This window comes from Carcharhinus amblyrhynchos, chromosome 28 (assembly GCF_965287045.1).
Source record: "Carcharhinus amblyrhynchos chromosome 28, sCarAmb.v2.hapA, whole genome shotgun sequence".
NCBI lineage: Eukaryota > Metazoa > Chordata > Chondrichthyes > Carcharhiniformes > Carcharhinidae > Carcharhinus > Carcharhinus amblyrhynchos.
This window is the reverse complement of record NC_137351.1, coordinates 23,254,104-23,274,410: the sequence shown is the minus strand read 5'-3', so window position 1 is coordinate 23,274,410 and position 20,307 is coordinate 23,254,104. Positions and strand designations below refer to the sequence as shown.

General features: G+C 41.8%; 1 protein-coding gene across 1 annotated transcript in view; it reads left to right on the top strand.

The window, feature by feature from the left end:
• The first annotated feature begins 397 nt into the window (after window positions 1–397).
• pdia3 (protein disulfide isomerase family A, member 3) overlaps window positions 398–20,307 on the top strand; it is a 31,120-nt gene continuing 11,210 nt past the window's right edge. The window contains exons 1-6 of the mRNA XM_080214473.1: window positions 398–656; window positions 8,995–9,073; window positions 10,501–10,618; window positions 13,777–13,884; window positions 16,749–16,878; window positions 19,490–19,606. Coding sequence (XP_080070599.1) covers window positions 514–656; window positions 8,995–9,073; window positions 10,501–10,618; window positions 13,777–13,884; window positions 16,749–16,878; window positions 19,490–19,606 — 695 coding nt within the window. The 5' untranslated portion in view covers window positions 398–513. The remainder of the gene's footprint in view (window positions 657–8,994; window positions 9,074–10,500; window positions 10,619–13,776; window positions 13,885–16,748; window positions 16,879–19,489; window positions 19,607–20,307) is intronic.

Below are 20,307 nucleotides of genomic sequence, written 5' to 3'. Positions count from 1 at the left end.
TTTTTACATGTTTTCATTAAGTAGTTAGAAGGATCTTTCCTGCTTCTACTGTGTTTGCAACAAAATCTAAGTATTCTTCCAACATAACAGGAAATGTAACAAAATTAATTTTGATCTTTCTGCACTGAAGAATCTATATCAAATTAGAAAGATCTTTTCTCCTTCTACAAAGTTTGCAACTTTCCAGGTATTTTTCCAATACTTTGGGAAACTAACAACAGTTCAATCCGCAGCATTGCATAAATTGCAATGACAGGGCAGCTTTAGGGTGCGGCCTCACTGCGCAGAATCCTGAGCGGCCTCGCCATTGGTCCAGGTCGCGGTCCGGGCGCCGGTGACTGGTAGGGAGGCCGCCCACGTGAGAGGGGCGCTGTCCAATGGGCGGGCGCCACACTCCGGGGGCGCTGGGCGGCTTTCGGTTTGCCGTTGTCGCCGCGGACACAAGAGACAGAAAGCAGCGCGAGCGCCGGTCACTCATTCACTCACTCTCTCTGCTCAGCCTGTCCCGCCACCATGATCCGCCTCCTACTCTTCGCCTGCGCGGCGGCCGCCGCCGGTGTGGCGCTGGCCAGCGATGTGATCGAGTTGACGGACGACGATTTCGAGGATCGGGTCGGTGAACACGAGCTGATGCTGGTGGAATTCTTCGCCCCCTGGTGAGTGTCCCTTCCCCCTCCACTCGGCCCTACTTTCCCATTGGAGACACGAGGCCTTCCCGTTGAACCGCATTTTGCCAATGCTGTGAGTCCTGAATGGCGGCCAGCCCTCCCTTCCCCCCCGGGTGGCATCAGGAACCGCCGCCCCGTCTCGGGGGCCGATGGCGTACGGACCGGGATTCGGAACTTTGATGTGCCGATGGGTGGATGGCGCCTCACTCTTCCCCCACCCTCCCCCAGTTACTAACCGGCTGGCCCCCGCTTCCTTCGCCCCCAACGCGGTATCTGTGCGCAAGGCTCTCTGGGAGTTGTAGTGCATTCATATGGCCCGGCTGGGACTACAACTCCCAGCGTGCCCCGCGGCCGGAAGCGGAAGAGATGGGCACGAGCCCCGTGGCTCAGGCTCATTGGCTCGCCAGGACCTGGTGGCCGCCGTTGATTGGGTCTCACTCGCCTCACCCACTTCCTGGTAATGATGACGATGGCTGGTTCTAGGTTAGGGCGGCCTGAGCCCATAGCAACTACTGCAGTGTTACCTGGATATGCATTACTGACTATTGGATAATGGACAACTGCTGCAGTACTACCTGAATATGCATTACTGCCTATTAGATAAAAGGCAACTGCTGCAGTATTACATGGAAATATGTTTGTGACTGTAATGTAGGTAAACAAAATAAATGCAGGAGTAGGCCATTTGGCTTTTGAGCCTGCATCACCATTCAGTATGATCATGGTTGATAACGCACGTTCAGTATCCCACTCTTGCTTTCTGTCCATGTACCTTGATCCCTTTACCTGCAAGGGCCAGGCCCAGCTCCCTCTTGAACATATCTAGTGAACTGCTCCAACAGCTCTCTGTGGTAGAGAATTCCACAGATTCATGTCTCTGTGTGAAAAAGTTCTCCCCCACCTCAGTTCTCAATGGTTTACCCCTTTTTCGTAGACTGTGACTCCTAGTTCTGAGCTACTACAAAGGGCAACTACTGCAACATTACCTAGGTATATGTTACCGACTGTAGGGAGATACTGCAATGTTACCTGGATAATCACTGCTGTCAGTAGGTAAAAGGGTGCAATCAATACACACCAGCATCAGAAAACAAGAGGAGCTTAGTAAATTGAGTAATAATTCTATTGTGTGTCTTAACTGTAAACTCCAATCCTGGTAGTAATTCTAGAGTGGATTACTAATTAGTAATCGTAGAATCTCTACAAGGCTGAATGCCCCCCTTCTGCACATCAAGCCTGCAGAGACAACAATTCCAACTAGGTGGAATCCCTGTAACCCCATGCGTTTACCCTGCTAATCCCTCCTGACACTAAAGGGCAATTTAGTATGGCCGATACAGCTAACCCGCACATCTTTGGAGTGTTGGAGGAAACCCATGCAGGCGCTGGGAGAAGGTGCAAACTCCACACAGACAGTTATCCAAGGTCAGAATCAGGCCCCTGGCACTGTGAATAGCAGTGCCAATCACTGTTGTCCACAGGTTAATTTGGTTAGATGCTATAATTTCTCTTTCTCTTATTTTTCTGTGGGTAGGCCAGGTTAGTAATTTTTGCTCATTTGAGTCGCCGTTGAAGGTGCTGGTGAGCTGCTTTCTTGACCCACTAAAGTCTGGCCTGTGTAGGTACACACACCTGACAAAGGAGCAGCTCTCCGAAAACCTTTTTCCAAAGAAACTTGTTGGACTTTGACTTGGTGTGCGAGACTTCTTACAGTGCTTTTAGAGAGGCAGCTCAGTGACTGAAGGAGCAACCATATTGTTCACTGTCAAGATGTTGTGTGGCTTGGAGGAGAATGTGCAAGTTCCTATGCACGTGCTGTTCTTCTGTGGTGTTTAGGTAACTAGCACAGCCTGATGTGCTACCAGCAACTAAAAGTATATTTTTCATTTGTTTTCATCCCAAAGACTTTAATGTAACGTTGACTTAGTTTTCTTTGGATAATGTTGTGACATTTCTTAGCTTATCATGTCATCTGATCACACATCTAAACCAGGACTACTTAGCCTTTGGTTTGTTTTAATTATTTCATGGAACATGGCCAGCATTTATTGCTAGTCCCTGAGAGGGTGCTGAGTTGTTGTCTTGAACTGTTTGCTGAAAGTACAATGCTGTTTGGGAGGGAGTGCCAAAATGTTGGTTTCAGGTCAGATGATGGGTGAACACGTTTTTGCAATCTTTGTGGGTCAGGTGTAGGATGAGAATGAACTGAGTCCAACTTAAATCCAGTGATACACTATTTTAACCAATCCCCAAACTCTATTTGGAATGATCAAAGGCAAATTCAAGAGATTATAATTTGCGTAATTTCTCTTCATGTAATAGACATGATACGAATTGATGGTTGATAAATTGCTCATCAAAAAGAGGCTATAACCTATCTAGTTCTTTTACCATGTCAGTGGTCCTTTAACACAAGTTATGGAGATGTCATTGCAGTCTCCAGTATACAGCAGACCCAAATGTGAGGTGGTGAAACTGTCCAGTGGTGGTAAGCTTTGGGGGCTGATTGTCCAAGTTGCATAGTCCTTTCAAGCATGCAATAGTTTTCTTGCATCATGGCTCAAATTATTCATGTTGCATCCAAAAATATGGTCAGAAAAATCTTATCTGCATTTGAATGAATCAATAATGTCTGCTTTTACTTTTTTCCCTAAGGAGCTTCTTTCATTACCACTTTCTTGTGATTGTTTTTGATTTGCTTTAAATTTCTCTCCTACCAACACCTTCAAGTGACTGTTGTGCCCTGTGGTTTGACCTGTGCTGGATGAGGTAATGCTACAACAGCGAGCACTCGCCTCTCAGCATCCTGTTTTTCCAATGTGAGCGTGTCCAATTTGTTAAATTGCTGTTCATGATTCAATCCTCACATATCCTGTGTTGCTGATGCTGCTTTCTGAGGAAAATCATCAGAAAGATGATATTCTGACAACCCAGTTGTGAGGATTACAGGCAATCTTCTGACTTAGCCCAGTGATAGCGTCGCAACAGCCTGTTGGAGTGCTATCAGATAACCAATCATTTCCTAAACCATCAAAATGCAGAATAATTGTGAAACTGAAAGTTCATTCCCTCTTTTGCATGTTCTGAGCTTTGAAAAGAGAGTAGTGACAAATACCAAAGTCTCTTGGGTCTTGAGTGGTTTTTTTTGTAATGTTGCGACAGCAGAGGGATGCATTAGATGATATAAAACAGTCTAATTGATTTTAAAATCTTGCATCATTATTTGATTTACAAATTAACAAATTATTCTCATCCAGTGATGTCATGAGTACATAAATGTTATTGAGCAATAGTGCTCTATTCAGTGTCAAGGAATACATTTACTGTAAGTCCTACAAATGGATTAATCTGACTTTTTTCTCGTGCTACCTATATGCTCAATGTGCATAGCTTTCAATATTTATCTTGGCAGTTTAGATTTCAGTTGTCAGTTATGCATTTCTTTTACAATGCTCTGATTTTCAGCTGCTAATCCAATAGGGAGTACGTTTATTTGTTGGATTCTTCAATTGCATGTGAATACAATGGAGCTTCTGCTCCTTTGCTGGGCTGTGGAATTTGGCAATGGGTATTATCCTTGGTCAGCACTTCCTAGAGGAACAGAGTACATCCAGCTTTTTGCTAAAAGCCTTTAAACCAACTCTTTGAATTTTGGCACTATTTTCTTAAGTCCTATGACAGTGACTTAGTAGACATTAAGTGGCATAAAATATAGAATACACTTAAAACTGTCAAGTGGAACTGTGTAAATATGTAAATTAAGTGGGAATGGAATGGAAGGTGAGTAGCTTATTTTCAACTCTGACATAAGGCAAGGGTGACACCAGGGTAAGCTGTGCCAGACTAAGTTGCAAATGCCCTCCTGCTTCAATGCCCCCTCTTAAGCAAGTCACCAGAGAAACACACACATTGACCTATAAAGTGGTTGTGGATTCAAGCAGACGTTGCAGTTCTGATTCAGTGCAGAATGAGTGGTAAGTTCCTGTCTCATGTGATCGTTGAGTTGGTTGAATTACAAGGTTTGAAATCATGTGGGAGCTGACTGCCTTTGATTAATGCTGCTGCCGCATTGCAGGATGCTGCCAGCTTGAGTTCAGCTAAAGGTAACAATAGAAAATGAAAATTTAGAAGCCCAATTTCCCCAAGCCAAAGTTTTTAACAGTTGAAATAAATAGCAGTACCAGAGGAAGATGGAAACCATCCAATCAGCTGCCGGTGTGGCTTCCCTCCTTTCCACTCGCCCACTTTAAAGCTTCCCCTGCCTTAGCCCTGAATTCGAAAGTTTCTATAATTTCTCTCCAATGTCTCCTCGTCTCCCCTTAGCTCATCTTGTCCATGCAATTCACTTTCCCTCAACCTTATTCCTATTAAATTGCTGCCCACTCAACTTCTTCCTTCTGGTCTCTATGTTGACTGGCTACAGTTCACTTCAGGTGTTGTGTCCCTGTTCTTTAAATCGGCTGTCAACATGCTTTTCAAAAACTAATCTTGACCTGTTGTCCTTGAAAATGCCATCCATTTTGACACTCTGACCTCAAATCCCTGAACATGTTGTTGCCTCAAATCTGTACCCATCTTTCCAGGAATTCCATGTTTGAATCTGTCAGGTCAAATTTCTTCCCTTCCACAATGCTAATACAACTTGTCACAAATTATGTCCTATGTGACTGTGACAAAAATAAACTTTCTCTCTTGGTCCTGCTTGATGTGTCTACAACCTCTGACATGATTGACCACAACATCCTCTGCTCGACTAATGCTCCTGCGCACTCATCCTGCTGGGAGGGACTGCTGTCAACTGGTTTTGTTCTGATACCCAGAGTGTCAGTTGCTTCCTACACTTGCCCAGTTCCCTCTGGTGTCCTGCAAGGGCCTAGTCTTGCTCTCCTATTATTCCTCATTGATGTGTTGCCGTTCAGCAACATTGTCTGATGGCACACTGATAGTTTTCAAAAGTAGGCTAACGACACAGCTCTTAACTCACCACTGCATCGTTGATTTCTCCACTGTTGCCACATCATCAGATTCTCCTCATAAGGTCATCTATCTGCAACGTCATCCCTGTCTCAGTTCATCTGTCACTGGGACCCTCATTTGTGCCCTTGTTACCTCTGGTCTTAACTATTCATGTGCCCTCATTCATGCTTGAGTATTCTACACTCAAGTCATTCAAAACTCTGCTGCCCTTCTCGCTCAAACCAAGTCCCAGTCCCCTATTACTTCTGTGCTTTAGAATTATTACCTATATTTTCACATGCTTCCATGTCCTCACAGCTCTCTGTAATCTCCTCAGCCTCATTACCATCAGATACTTGTACTCAACAGATTATAACCTCTTTGAGCATCCCTGTTTTATTTTTAAGTTATTTTACTATTGATAACTATGCTTCAGTTGCCTAGGCCCTAAATTCTGGGATATTCCCCTGCTTCTCTATTTTGCTTTTCTCCTTCAGATATTCCTTAATACTTAACTCTTTGACCAAGCTTTTGTCATCTAACTTCATATTTCCTTTTTGCATCAGGGTCATGTTTTGTTTTATATGATAATGCTCCCTGGAATGATTTTGTATTCCTGAGGAAAGGAGTCAATGGAAAAATATGTAAGAGGTTGGAACAAAAAGCTCAAAATGACAGCATTTTACTTTGGTTCTAATCTTAGGTGGACTAGCATAGGAGATTGAGTGGTTTAAGGATGTAAATTTGTATGTGGCAATCAGTGAGAAGAAAATCTGAAATATGAGCCTCTTATTACTAGAAGTGACTGAGCAGTAGAACATTGTGTAGCAGGTGATTTGATTTGTTCCTGGCATATAGGTTTATGGCAACATTGGTGTCTAGAATTGGAATTGATGGCTACTTTTACAGGACAGTGTCAGGAAGTCCAAAACTAGATTTGAGGTCAGAGTGTCAAATTGGATGGCAAAATGTTTCATAATTATTTAAATTACTGAAGCTAACAATGAAAGCGTTGTTGCAATATTGGAAATCATTGTATTAATGATGCACTGCATTATGGGCATGACTGGTGCAACTTGTCTTTCAATTTATATTTAGAAATTTGAATTGAAATTAAATGTGAAGTCTATTACAGTGTAAATGCTTCAGCTTTGTTTCCTTTTATTAAATTATCTCAACCAATTAAAGTACTTGGCTTACTTGTAGGATAATGCAGAAGTGAAGCTACGTTGACCTTGATAGTTCTCTTCTGGTCCACGTCTATAGAAATAACCTTAAAAAAAAACTTAGTAAGTTAACTTGAATGTAAATGAGCAGCCATGGGGTTATATCCAACACTGGGATGGGTGTGTGCCACTGTCCTGTAATTGGCCAATTTAGGTTGCTGTGGAATTTCACAAGTGTAGACTTCAGCAGAATTTATGCTGCTAAAATTCAGAATATTTCAGGATTAGTTTATTTCTTGTCACAAGTAGGCTCACATTGCAATGAAGTTGCTGTGCAAATCCCCTCGTCACCACACTCCAGACCTGTTCAGGTACACTGAGGGAGAATTTAGCATAGCTAATGCACCTAACCAGCATGCCTTCCAGACTGGATGGAAACCGGAGCCCCCAGTGGAAACTGAAGCAGACACTGGGAGAATGTGTAGATGCCATGCAGACAGTGACCCAGGCTGAGAATTGAACCTGGGTCCCTGGTGCTGTGAGGCAGCAATGATGCTAACCAGTGTGCTGCTGTATCATTGATATTGTGTTTATAAGCTTCTAGCTGTATGATAATTGAAATAAGTAATATGCTTCTTTTTTCTGATCTTTTAAGCACAAATTGAAATAAAATTATAAATACTATCTTGTGAAATTTGCAGTATTGTAAAAAATATAGCCCATTATCAGGTTTTGTATTTCAAGAGCTTGTGTCATTGTCTTGTATTTTCTAGTTATTCCATATTCATGAAGGCCTGTCTTGCGTTAAATCAGCACCAATCAGTCCTCTCCCTTGAAGGGTAGAGCAACCTATGGTCATTTGGGACTATGGTGTCTTTGCTTTCACCATTAGAATAAACATAACTGGAAAAGACTTCTGGCTTAATGTCACTTCTGTGGACCAGCATGTAAGGTTATGGCACCAGAGCAACAACCCAGAATTCAAATCCAACCATGAAAATTAATACAAAATCTGATGTGTCTTGGTCAGACTGAATTGTCTGAATTGTCCCATTCTTGAAGGGACCTTGTTTTTAAACGACTGCTGTAAAAACTCACTTTAACTGAAATGCTGTGGAACATGGTGGCTGAACATCAGATGAGCATTTTGAGTTGCCAGGTTGATTGCTGTAAATTGGGAAAAAGCTTCTTTTAATATGGTTAATATTTGGTAACAAATATATACCTGTCTGAGAATGTTTGATACTTCATAAAGTGCCAAAAGAGAGCCACAAAAAGTTTGCGTAATTATTTCAAAAGCCAAGTTCCTCTTGGTGTAAAATTACTAACAGGCAATTGATTGCGTCATGTTTTCTCTCCACTTTTTGGTGAAACCACCTGATTTGTGATACTGAATAATACATATGACAGTTAGAAATTCAGTCAGGCAGATGGCAAATAATGTTTAAGTGCTTATAATGCGTCATCTGCAAGTTTTGTAAAATGATCACCAAGGTGTGTATCTTTCAGAAATGAGCACAGTTATTTAAGATTCTTTCTTTATGTTGGAATAAGGTTGCCGCATTATAGCGGTGGCAAGATACTGAAAAGGTAATGCTTGGAGACAGTATTAAAACGTCATGAACTGCAGTATGTAGAATGTTGTAATGTGGGTGGTTTGTCTTGTCCATCGAATCTGTGCTGATGCTTTTTTCCCTGTTACAACAGTATGATGCTACAATGTGCTTTTTCAAGCAATTCAAGTGGATTCTTCAAGTTTGTGGTGTGGAATTTCAAATTCTAAGCACTCCGTGTGTAAAAAGACCTTTTCTCACTCGAATGATTATTTCTGTAATTATGTTAAATTTGTGCTCTCCTATTCTGTTGAACTTTTGCTATTTTATTGTAACCCTTAACTGTGGATCAGATTACTCAGCTTCCTCAGTTTTAGTTTGAAATAAAACTGATCTCTTGACTCTTTCCATAATTAATCCCCCATTTTTGGTAACAATTGCTGTGTCAAAACCTTGGAACTCCCTTCATTTATAGCATTATGCAGGCTGCTGCATCACCACCACCTTATCCAGGGCATTTAGTGAGGGGAATAAATGCTGGCCTAGCCAACAACACTCATCACGTGAAAAAATCCGGCCTAGCCTAGTGCAATTGCTATAAGATCTGCAGGGGTGTATTGTTTTCTAACCATTTATGTCCACTTTCTGCAGGTGTGGCCACTGCAAGCGATTGGCCCCAGAGTATGAAGCTGCTGCCACAAGGCTGAAGGGCAAAGTTCCTCTCGCGAAAGTGAGTTACTGAGGGCACATCCAGGCGAGCTATTTATTCCTAGATTTAAACCAAAAGATGATAACTGATTACCTTTTCAAAAATGTGAATCTGCATGTGCTTTTCTACAACCCATTTACTTCACTATTACTATTCACAGGTAGTGATAACCAAATTAAAATAGTAATAATGCACACAACTTGCCAGAGGAAATTTTTCTCTAAAGCATATTTTTCTGCTTCGGAATTCTAACTAGCTTGATATGATTGTATCATATAAGAACTAGTTAAGTTGTAATTCTTGGTCATGTGGGGTTGTAATCAGCTGGAATTTGAAAGGGCAGAGTCCAAAGATGTGCAGGTTAGGTTGGTCATGCTAACTTGATCCTAGTGTCAAGGGGATTGCAGAGTAGTAATGTGGAGTCACGGGAATAGGGCTTGGGTGGGATCATGTTCAGTGCAGACTTGATGGGCCAAATGGTGCCTCTTTGCATTATAGGGATTCTATGAAGTTACCTAGTGCTGGTATATGACTAAAGGGAAATGAAGGTTGGGAGTACTTTCTGGCAAACCCAATAAAAAACCTTCACTTCAAGCTACAAAGTGGCAGTCCTCAACTCTGCATTTGGGAATAAGCCAACATGGTTTGGCAAGGCTAGACAGCATTTAAAGTTTATTTATTATTGTCACCAGTAGGCTTGCATTGCAACACTGCAATGACCTGACTGAAAATCCCCTCTTCATATTTGAGAAGCGCAGGGCACCTTTTATGTTCATGAGAAGATTACCATCTCCTCCAGATCAGGATTGCATTAGGGAATGAATCTTAGTTTGGTATGACTGTGACCTTGGAAACTGAGTATGCAACTTCACAGAAGGACACTGAATGCCAAATGCTTTCATTTGTTCAATTGTGTGAACTGTTGTCAGTCTGGCAAGGGTTGTGTTTGGGTTGAAGTTTTGTGGTTTGCACTTGTCATAATAATTTATCCTTGATTTATAATGGATTAGTAAAAGAGTGGAAGTACAGTATGTATGCAACTCATAGGTTGCTTGTTCAGCCTTCAAAAAGGTGATAGGATGGGAAAAACACAAGTTGACAATACTGTAATTAAGAAAGCTTGAATCAGTCACTTCCATATCAGTGCTACAGATTGGCCAATATTATTAAATTGAATTATTTCCCATAACACATACCTATAAAATGATAGGACTGATCTGAAGCTAAAAACACAAGTGTCCCAGTATTAAATCAGTTTAAAATTGCATGGAAATAAATTAAGATTGCAAGTGACCTGCTGAAAATCTTTTAAGTAGAAAAACAATACTTGAATTCTTCCTTTTCATTTTCTTAACAGCTGATGTATCATGTTTGTGTTGTAGGATTTGAATTTTCTAAGTAGTTGGGGCGTTCATTCTGGTCTGATGTTTTGTCTGAACTCTTGCCAGGTTGACTGCACTGCAAATACAAACACCTGTACCAAGTATGGAGTTAGTGGTTATCCAACTTTGAAAATATTCCGTGATGGTGAAGAATCTGGTTCCTATGATGGTCCAAGAACAGCAGGTAAGAACTAACGTGGTGAAAATTATTCCCCATTTGTGGCTATGATTTTGAAAAATCTGGGTGGCATGGTGGCACAGTGGTTAGCACTGCTGCCTCACCACACCAAGGACCCAGGTTTGATTCCCAGCTTCAGTCACTGTCTGAGTGGAGTTTGCACATTCTCCCCGTGTCTGCATGGTTTCCTCCCATGGTCTGAAATATGCACTGGTTGGGTGCATTGACCCAGATAGGTGCCAGAGTGTGATGACTAGGGAAACTTCACAGTAACTTCATTGCAGTGTTAATGTAAACCTTGATTGTGACAATTCAACTTTTATGATTTTACAATCCTTGTGGATAGTTAATGCCACAAGTGGTTCAGGTCATTTATGCTGTGACTGATTTTTAAATTGTCAGTGTCTGAGTGTTCTTGGTTACAAGTCAGATTTACTTATCAAGTTGCTTTAAGGATTAGGTCAAGCTTCTCTATTGTTTGAACTTTAGTCTTGATCTCACCTCTTCCTCTTTTCTTCTATCTCCCCATGTGCTCCTGTTTTGTCCACAAGTCTCATCCTGCTTATTAAGAAGTATTTTTCTCAATCTCCTGCAGCCTTTAATGCCACACTTCAAGTTTACACTCAGTTTTTCAGCTCAGTGGAACTAACCTGTTTCTGCTCTTGTCTGTTAAATCGCAGCTTGAACATACCTTCCCAACACCGATGCCCTTCAAAAGTCCATCTATCTGCAGCTCCCTCCTGTTCCTGGGTGCCATCATTCAAAATCATGGAGCAATTTTTATTTGTGTTTTTAACAACATTCAGTTCTAGACATCCATTGCCTATTCCAATCCCTCAACTACCTTTTTGTCATACTGCCTATCTGGCATCCAATCTTTGAGCTGGAGTGAAACATTTTGGCCCTACCACACACTCCATATACTTTTCTACATAAAAGCAAATTACTGCGGATGTTGGAACCTAAAACCAAAAGAGAGAATGCTGGAAAATCTCAGCAGGTCTGGCAGCATCTGTAAGGAGAGAGAAGAGCTGACATTGAGTCCAGATGACCCTTTGTCAAAATTGTGACAAAGGGTCATCTGGACTCAATGTCAGCTCTCTTCTCTCTCAGATGCTGCCAGACCTGTTGAGATTTTCCAGCATTCTCTGCGTTCCATGTACTTTCTACTGATTCCACTTGATGTCCTAGCCACCATCTTGATTATAGTAAAATTGTTTGAAACCCTGGCCTCTTATCTGACCCCAACCTGAATTTTTGCCAGTATATAATTTGTCAGAAGACTGTATTCTGTCTTAGTAAAATTGCCTCCATGCTTAGGTAGTGATAGCATAGTAGTAATGAGGCCTGGATTCATGCTTTAGTGACAAATTCAAATCCCAGCATGGAGACTAGGAACTCAAGTTCAATTAATTAAAATTTGGAATTAAATAATCTTCTTAATTGTGCAACAACTGGATTGTTGTAAAAACTCACCTGGTTTGCTAATGTCCTTTATGGAAGGAAATTTGCCATCGTTTTCTGGATTGGCCTGCACATGACTTCAGATCCACATGTTGTTAGTTCTTAACTGCTCCAAGAAATGGTGCAGCAAGCACTCAGTTGTATTAAAACGTAGGAGAGAGCACTTGCACTGTGGCTCACTCATCCAGCAGTATCTCGAGGTCAGCTAGAACATAGAACATGAGAAAGAAATAGGAGCAGGAGTAGGCCATCTAGCCCCTCGAGCCTGCCCCGCCATCCAACAAGATCATGGCTGATCTGAAGTGGCTCAGTTCTACTTTCCTGCTTTCTCCCCATAACCCTTAATCCCCTTGCCCACCAAAAACCTATCTACCTGCGTCATAAATATATTTAGCGAGGTAGCCTCCACCACTTCAACGGGCAGAGAATTCCAGAGATTCACCACCCTTTGAAGAAGTTCCTCCTCTGTTCTAAACTGCCCCCCCCCCCAAATCTTGAGGCTGTGCCCTCTCGTCCTACTGTCCTTTTTGAGCGGGAAGAGCCTCTCCACCTCTACCCTATCCATCCCTTTCATCATCTTATATGTCTCAGTGAGATCTCCCGTCATCCTTCTAAACTCTAATGAGTACAAGCCCAGTCTATTCAGCCTCTCCTCATAGCTCAACCCCCTCAACTCCAGTATCAGCCTAGTGAACCTCCCCTGCACTCCCTCCAAGGCCAAAATATCCTTGCGCAAGTGCGGCGACCAAAACTGCGCACAGTACTCCAGCTGCGGCCTCACCAGTGCCCTGTACAGTTGCAGCAAGACCTCCCTAGTTTTTATATTCAATCCCCCTTGCTATGAAGGCCAGCATCCTATTTGCCTTCCTGATCACCTGCTGCAACTGTAGGCTGGGTTTTTGCGACTCATGCACAAGGACCCCCAGGTCCCTCTGCACCGTAGCATGCTGCAGCTTTTCGCCCTATAAGTAGTAGTCCTTCCTACCATTATTCCTACCAAAGTGGATAACTTCACACTTGCCAACATTGTATTTCATCTGCCAGGTCCTCGCTCAGCCTATCTAGATCCCTCTGCAGACTTTCCACACCCTCAGCACAATTTGCTGTTCCACTTTGTGTCATCAGCAAATTTTGACACCATACACTTGGCTCCCTCCTCCAGATCATCTATATAAATGGTAAATAGCTGAGGCCCCAGCCCCGATCCCTAGGGTACTCCACTCGTCACCAACCGCCAATCCGAATAGCACCCATTGACACCCACTCTCTGCCTCCTATTTGACAGCCAATCCCCTATCCATGCTAACACCCTACTCCCAACTCCATGCCCCCAACCTTCTGTAACAACCTTTTGTGTGGCACCTTATCAAACGCCTTCTGAAAATCGAGAAACTAGGAATAGGCAGTTTCATGTTGATACTCACCCCAAAAACACAGCTGCTTAAACCCTCTGTGCCTTTTGTCACCTCCAGGTGTCCATTCCAGCACTTCAGCTTGCCCATAATGCTGCACTCATTTTTTTGCCCTCCTTGCTAACCTATACATCAGCTTCAGATCTTCCAGTGCCACCTCTTCAAAATTCTCAGCCTTGTATTTCAAATTTTTTTATGGCCTTATCTATTTGCAATCAGAAACACTAACTTGATTGTAAATACAGCTTTGGTTCTGCAGTAACTCATCCATTTGTTGTATCTTCACAGATGGAATTGTCAGCCAATTGAAGAAACAGGCAGGACCAAGCTCCATAGAAATTAAAACTGCTGAAGATTTGGAGAACTTCATTAATGATGTTGATGCTTCAGTTATTGGTAAGTCACTGTCAGTAACACTCATGGAACAAGTGTTTTTTAAGTGAACCATATCCAAGTTGCTGGTGGGGCAATTTAGATCTCAGCTCTTTGCTGAGAGTAGGTTATAAGGAATTGTCAGATGTTTTAAGATGTCTAAGCACAGTTACGCATCTGTGACTTTTATATTGTTTCACGTGATGTGGATATTGTTGGATACACCAGCATTTATTGCCCTTAAGGTGGCTCACCACCACCTCTTTATATTGTGAATCCATTCAGTACTGTTAGGGTGAGTTTGAGGATTTTGATTCAGTGACTGAAGGAACGGTGATATAGTTTCAAGTCAAGACGCAGTGTCACTTGGAGGGGAACTGGTTTCCCCATTGTGTTCGAGAGAGTGAAGGTTAAAGGTGATGGAAGGGGTGCCAGTCAAATGGGCAGTTTGTTCTGGAGGATGTTGAGCTACTTGTGTTGCTGAAATTACACTCATCCAGACAAGATGCGTATTTTCAATTTCATTCCTGATTTCTACGTTGTAGATGGCAGACTGACTCTGGGGAGTCTGGAGATGAGTTACACTACTCAGAGTTACCTTCTGACTTTCTTGTAACTGCAGTATTTATATGGCTGATCCAGTTTAGTTTCTGGTCAGTGGTAACCAGATGGGGGCTGAGAAAGATATGTAGGTCATGAGGCAGAGGAAGTGTTAATGTCAGGACAAGGTGTTAGTGGTTGCATAAAGACAAGATATCTGAATGCGTTAAAAGTCTGATCAGTGAAAGTGTAGCTTTGGGACAAATTGTTTTGTAAAGGGCGGCATGATGGCTTGAGTTTCCTTTCACAGTCCACAGATGATAACACCATTAGATGGGTTACTCTTGCTAAATCGCCCCTTAGTGTCCAATGATATGTAAGTTAGGGGGGGATTAGTGGGGTAGATGAGGTGGGCCTGGGTAAGATGCTCTGAGTTGATGCAGGCTTGATGGGCCGACTATCTTTTTAAAAAGCGGGTCAAGAGAAGAGAGCAGTCTAAAGTTGTTGAACTCCATGTCCTTTTCTGAAGCTGTAATGTGCCTAATGGATCCTCCTGTTGGAGGTGGTCATTGTGTGGCACGTAAGTGATGAGTAATATTGGCTTCACCCATCAGTCCAGGTCTGAATGTCTTGTTGCATGAGGACATGAACTGCTTCAGTGTCTATAAGAATAATGAATGATACTTAACATTGTGCAGTCATTAGCCTGACCTTGTGATGGAAGGAAGGTCATTGATGAAGCAACTGAAGATGGCTGGGCCACGGACACTACCCTAAGGAACTTCTGCAGTGATGTCTTGGAACTGAGGTGACCTCAACAACTACAACCATCTAGCACAAATGAAAATATGATTCCAACCAATGGAGTTCTTGCCCTTGATTCCCATTGACTCCAGTTTTGCTAGGGCTTTTTGATGTCATGTTCCTCAGATACTACCTTGATGTCAAGAATAGTCACTCTCATCTCCACTCCTGAATTGAGCTCTTGGCCATAATTGGATTAAGGCTGGAATGAGATTTAGAACTGAGTGACCCTGGCAGAACCCAAACCAAGTGACCAGATTGTTGCACAATAGGTGCCTTTTGATAGCACTAATGACATCGTCAGTCATTTTGAGAGTAATCTGATGGGGCAGTAATTAACTGGGTTGGATTTGTCCTGCTTTTTGTGGACAGGATGCACCCAGGCAATTTTCCACATCGTTGGGTAGATGCCAGTATTGCAGCTGTGCTGGAATAGCTTAGCTAGGCATCGACTAGTTCTGGAGCCAAAGTCTTGGCACTGTTGTGAAGCCCCTTTGCAATATCCAGTGCCTTCAGCCGTTTCTTTGTCACGTGGAGCGAATCAAATTGGAGACTGACACCTGGTGTTGAGCTCCTTGGGAGGAAGCAAAGGCAGATCATCCACTTGGCCTTTCTGTCTAAAAATGGTTTCAAATGCTTCCGTCTTGTCTTTTGCACTGAGGCACTGGCCTTGCCCATCGTTGAGGATGGGGATATTCGTAGAGCTGCCTACTCCAAAGAATTGTTTAATTGTCCGTCGCCGTTTTAAGACTGGATCTGACAGGATCACAGAGCTTAGAGCTGATCCATTGGTTATGGGATCACTTAGCACTCATAAACTTAACCATATGTACCCTCCAGCTGGAAGAAATAATGGGTGTGCTGAATTGGAATATTGGGTAAGGTTGGGTAGAAGATAGTTTGTATGCTTAATATAGTTGGAAGAGTTTAGTTATTCAGTTGTTATTGTTTGAATTGTCTTGTGTTTTGCAGCTGACCAAATTCTCTCTTCTAACCAAATCTGAGCCAAATTATGCATTTAGTCTAAACCTATCTTGTCATGCTTATCCATGTAATCAGTTCACTTAATTAATGGCTCTGAGATATGATTAATTCTTTTGGTATTTTTGTGCAAGGACCAAAAGTTGTGTTTTCTTCATACTCAATCATGCAATGAACTTAATGATGCTAGTAAAACATTGCAATGTACTTGACTGTAACTTCATATTTTAAATAGCTTTGCCATCATTTTCTCAAGTGTTCTAATCTGCAGGGAGAGAAACTGATAATTTGTAAAAACAAGAAAAAGTACCTTTGTCACAGACTTTTTGAAACATTTCTGCATTTCAAGTCTATTGGGTTTTCATGTGTAGGTTCATTGAAAATGTCAGTTACAATTAAACTGGCTGCTTCTTGACAATGAACAGAGGTTGACTTATTTTGGTGGAGAAGGAATATTGTGGAGAAAAATGATTCTCAAATCTGCATTATGTGAGTCTACTTCTGATGCTGATTTTCCAAGGTGCTGAATAACTATAACTTGTGTTAATTTGTGTGTTGTGCAGGTTTCTTCGCAGACTCTGCCAGTGCTCCCCAGGCTGATTTCCTTAAAGCGGCAAGTGCAATGAGGGAAAACTACCGTTTTGCGCACACCAATGCAGAAGAACTCCTCGAGAAATATGACATTAAGAGCAAGTACGTACTGAATCTTAACCATGTTTGCTGACTACAAAGCAGTAGCACATGAGAGCTTTAGTGTTATGGAGACACTTGGCTCCCAACTTTTAGTGGCCTTCAGCAAATCAACCTTTTCATGCTACCTTTTCCAGTTCTATATAAATCATTTTACAGCAAAGGATTGTGTTCACTGATCCTTTTTCATTGGTTTTTACTATCCCTTTCAAAATGATGCATTATCCTCAGCGTTTTGAAGATCCACTACACAGATTCTTTTGTTTGAAATTGCAGCCATTTGAATTGCGATCTTTACATGGGTGAACTCAGAATTATGTAAGACCTTGCTGTTAAGCTGTGGTGCATTGGCATTTAACCATTTGCTGTTTTGAGTAGATACATTTAACGCAATGGCTATGTGGAGTAGGCAAAAGGAAGAGTTTTTCATATTTGAACATTTAATAATCATGCTTAATTTTGAAGCTTTATTATGTTAAGAAAAGTTTTCAAGCCACTTTTAAATTACAATTTAAACCATACCACTTTCTTTAGTCCTACTTTTTAAATTCCGTTCTTGTTTTGGTTGCTTCCTATTCCACGTATAAATTTTTTTTAAAAAATGTATTTATTCACAAGTAGGGTTACATTAATACTGAAAATTCCCATCCTATGTTTCCTGTTCCATGTATAAATGCTGAAGGTTGTATGCAAGCTGCACCCAGAGTAAAAATATATTTATTAAACGTGTAAGTTTGATCCAAGCCAGTAGTAATCCAGTTATCCCCATTTCCTGGATATCTTGAGTAAAACATTTAAGAATTATTTGGCCGGTTCTTGATAATGAAATTTTGGTTCCAAATGTAATAAAAGCTGTTGTTCATTCATTCTTGCTGTGGGTCGTGAGAGCTTGTCAGGGTATGTGCTGAGGCTGTTTCTCCTGGTTGGAATGGCTAGAAATAGGGGTCCTGGTATTGGAATAATGGATTGGATTCAGGTCTGTTGGAAAATTCCTTCATTCACAGGGTTGTGGCACTTGATGTGTCTACTCAAACAGCAAATGTTTAAATGCCAATGCACCACAGCTCAACAGCAAGGCCTTAAATAATTCTTAATTCACCCATGAAAAGCTCACAATTCAGATGACTGCAACACAGAAGAATCTGTGCAGTGAATCTTCAAAAAGCTGACGGTAATGCACCATTTTGGAAGTGGCACTAAAAACCAGTGAAAAAGGATCACTGGTGAAGACAATCCTTTGCTGTAAAAGAATTTATATAGAACAAGTTATGGAAATTGGGTGAGAAATTGGAATTGTGAACCTTCAGCTATGATCTTGTTGAACAGTGCAGCAAGCTTGAGGAGACTCCCAAGGTCCAGTCCTGCTCCTATTTCCTCATGTTTCTGCGCAAAGTGATTATTTGAAATCCTACTTGATTGATGACAGAAACCAACTTGTTAATAATTCTGGTCAGCTACCACAAAAGAGAAGTGCAACCTGCAATGAAAAGCATGCAGCTAGTCCTGCTGACCATAAAGACGATGAAGTCCTGTCCCTGTCCCCATACGTGCGCACAGACCCATCTCCTTTTTCCTCTCTCTCTTTCCCACCCCCCCCCCCCCCCCCAACCCCACCACCACCACCATTTCACCGCTCTGAAGGAAAAGAGTGGGAGAAGCACTTGGGCCAATGGCAGCATTGTTTGAGAAAGCAAGTGTATCTGGAGTTTCTATCTGTTTTTCTGGGTGTGTGCCAGCTGTTATAGACACCATCCTCTTTAGCCAGAAGGTGGTGAATCGGTGGAACTTATTGCCACAGAGGGCTGTGGAGGCTAAGTCATCGAGTGCCTTAAAGCAGACATAGGTTCTTGATCAATAATGGGATCAAGGGTTACGGGGAGAAGGCAGGAGAATTGGGATGAAAAACTTATCAGCCGCAAAAAAAAGCTGGAAAATCTTAGCTGGTCTGGCAGCATCTGTAAGGAGAGAAAAGAGGTGACATTTCCAATCCAGATGACTTTGTCAAAGCTAAAAAACATAAAGTGGGAGATACTTATATTGTAAGGTGAGGTAATAGCCAGGATTGAATGGTGGAGCAGACTTCATGGGCCATATGGCCTCATTCTGCTCCCATATGTATGGTCTTATGATGATCAAGAATAAAGAAACAGTAAGACATTGTGTTAATTCTGTTAGAGATGAAAAGCTTTAACATTTTGGATGTAAATAAACTTACAGAATTAAACCTACTGACTGCTTGCTGACCTATTGTAAGATGTTTAAAATGGGTTACCCTTTTAAAAATGACAGGTTCAGAACAATTCTGAACCTTTCCTCAGACCTGCTATAGAGCCCATCATATACGTGTGCATTCTAGGCAATGAAGGGCGCTTTGTGTGCAGTAACAGTGTGTCCATGGTAAATACAGGCTATAACAGTATAGTAAACATTTTTTTGAGCATCTTGAATGAATTTGCATTAATTCCAGGTAATGTTGATTCTAGCAAAGTGGGGTAAATATAAAAGAAAAGCTAAGTATGTTGTTGACTTTCTAATCACTGAAGACTGAAATTGATTCGACTATTTTAAATTATTTACTAACTATTTTCCTAATGCTGGCTTTTATTTTTAATAGGGGCATTATCTTGTTCCGAGCTCCAAGACTGGCAAACAAGTTTGAGAGCAGCACTGTACAGTACACAGAAGAAAAATTCACAAATGCAAAAGTAAAGAAATTTGTTCTGGACAACATGTAAGTGCAGACTCCGGCAAGTTTTATAACCAGCATAATTTTTCAATATTACGGTTTTGATTATGGATCTTGATGCCTTGCACCGCTGCTTGAATTTTGGTCCAATGGTGGGAAGAGTAATAATTGCACAAGGCAACTGAATGATTCAAATCACGTTAATGATCATGCTGGGAGACTTCAAAGCTGGTGTATGAATATCAAATAAATGGCATTATTCATTTCTTGGATGTGGGCAAGAATCCAACATAGTCCATCACAAATTGTCCTTGAAGATGTCCTTGAGCTGCTATCTTAAATAACTGCTAGTGATGTAGGTTCGAGAGGGTGTTCCAGGATTCTGACCCAGCAACAGTGAAGGAATGGCAGTATAGTTCCAAGTCAGCTTGGTCAGAGACTTGAGGGAAACGTACAGGTGAAAACACCATGTTTCCATACATCTGCTGCACTTATTCTCCCAGCTGGTAGCAGTCATGGCTTTGGTACGTACTGCTGCGGCTGTGTGCCTGGGGTGGAAACCGTAGAAGTGCATGTAGGATTATGGTGCTGATCTTGTAGGCTGTTTTGTTCTGCATGGTATCGAGCTTGAGTGGTGTTGAAGCTGAACTCATTCAACCCAGTGAAGAGGGTTCCTTAACCTTGTAGACAAACTCTAGGGCAGTGAAGTGGGTTACTCGATACAGAATTCCCAGCCGCAGTATTTA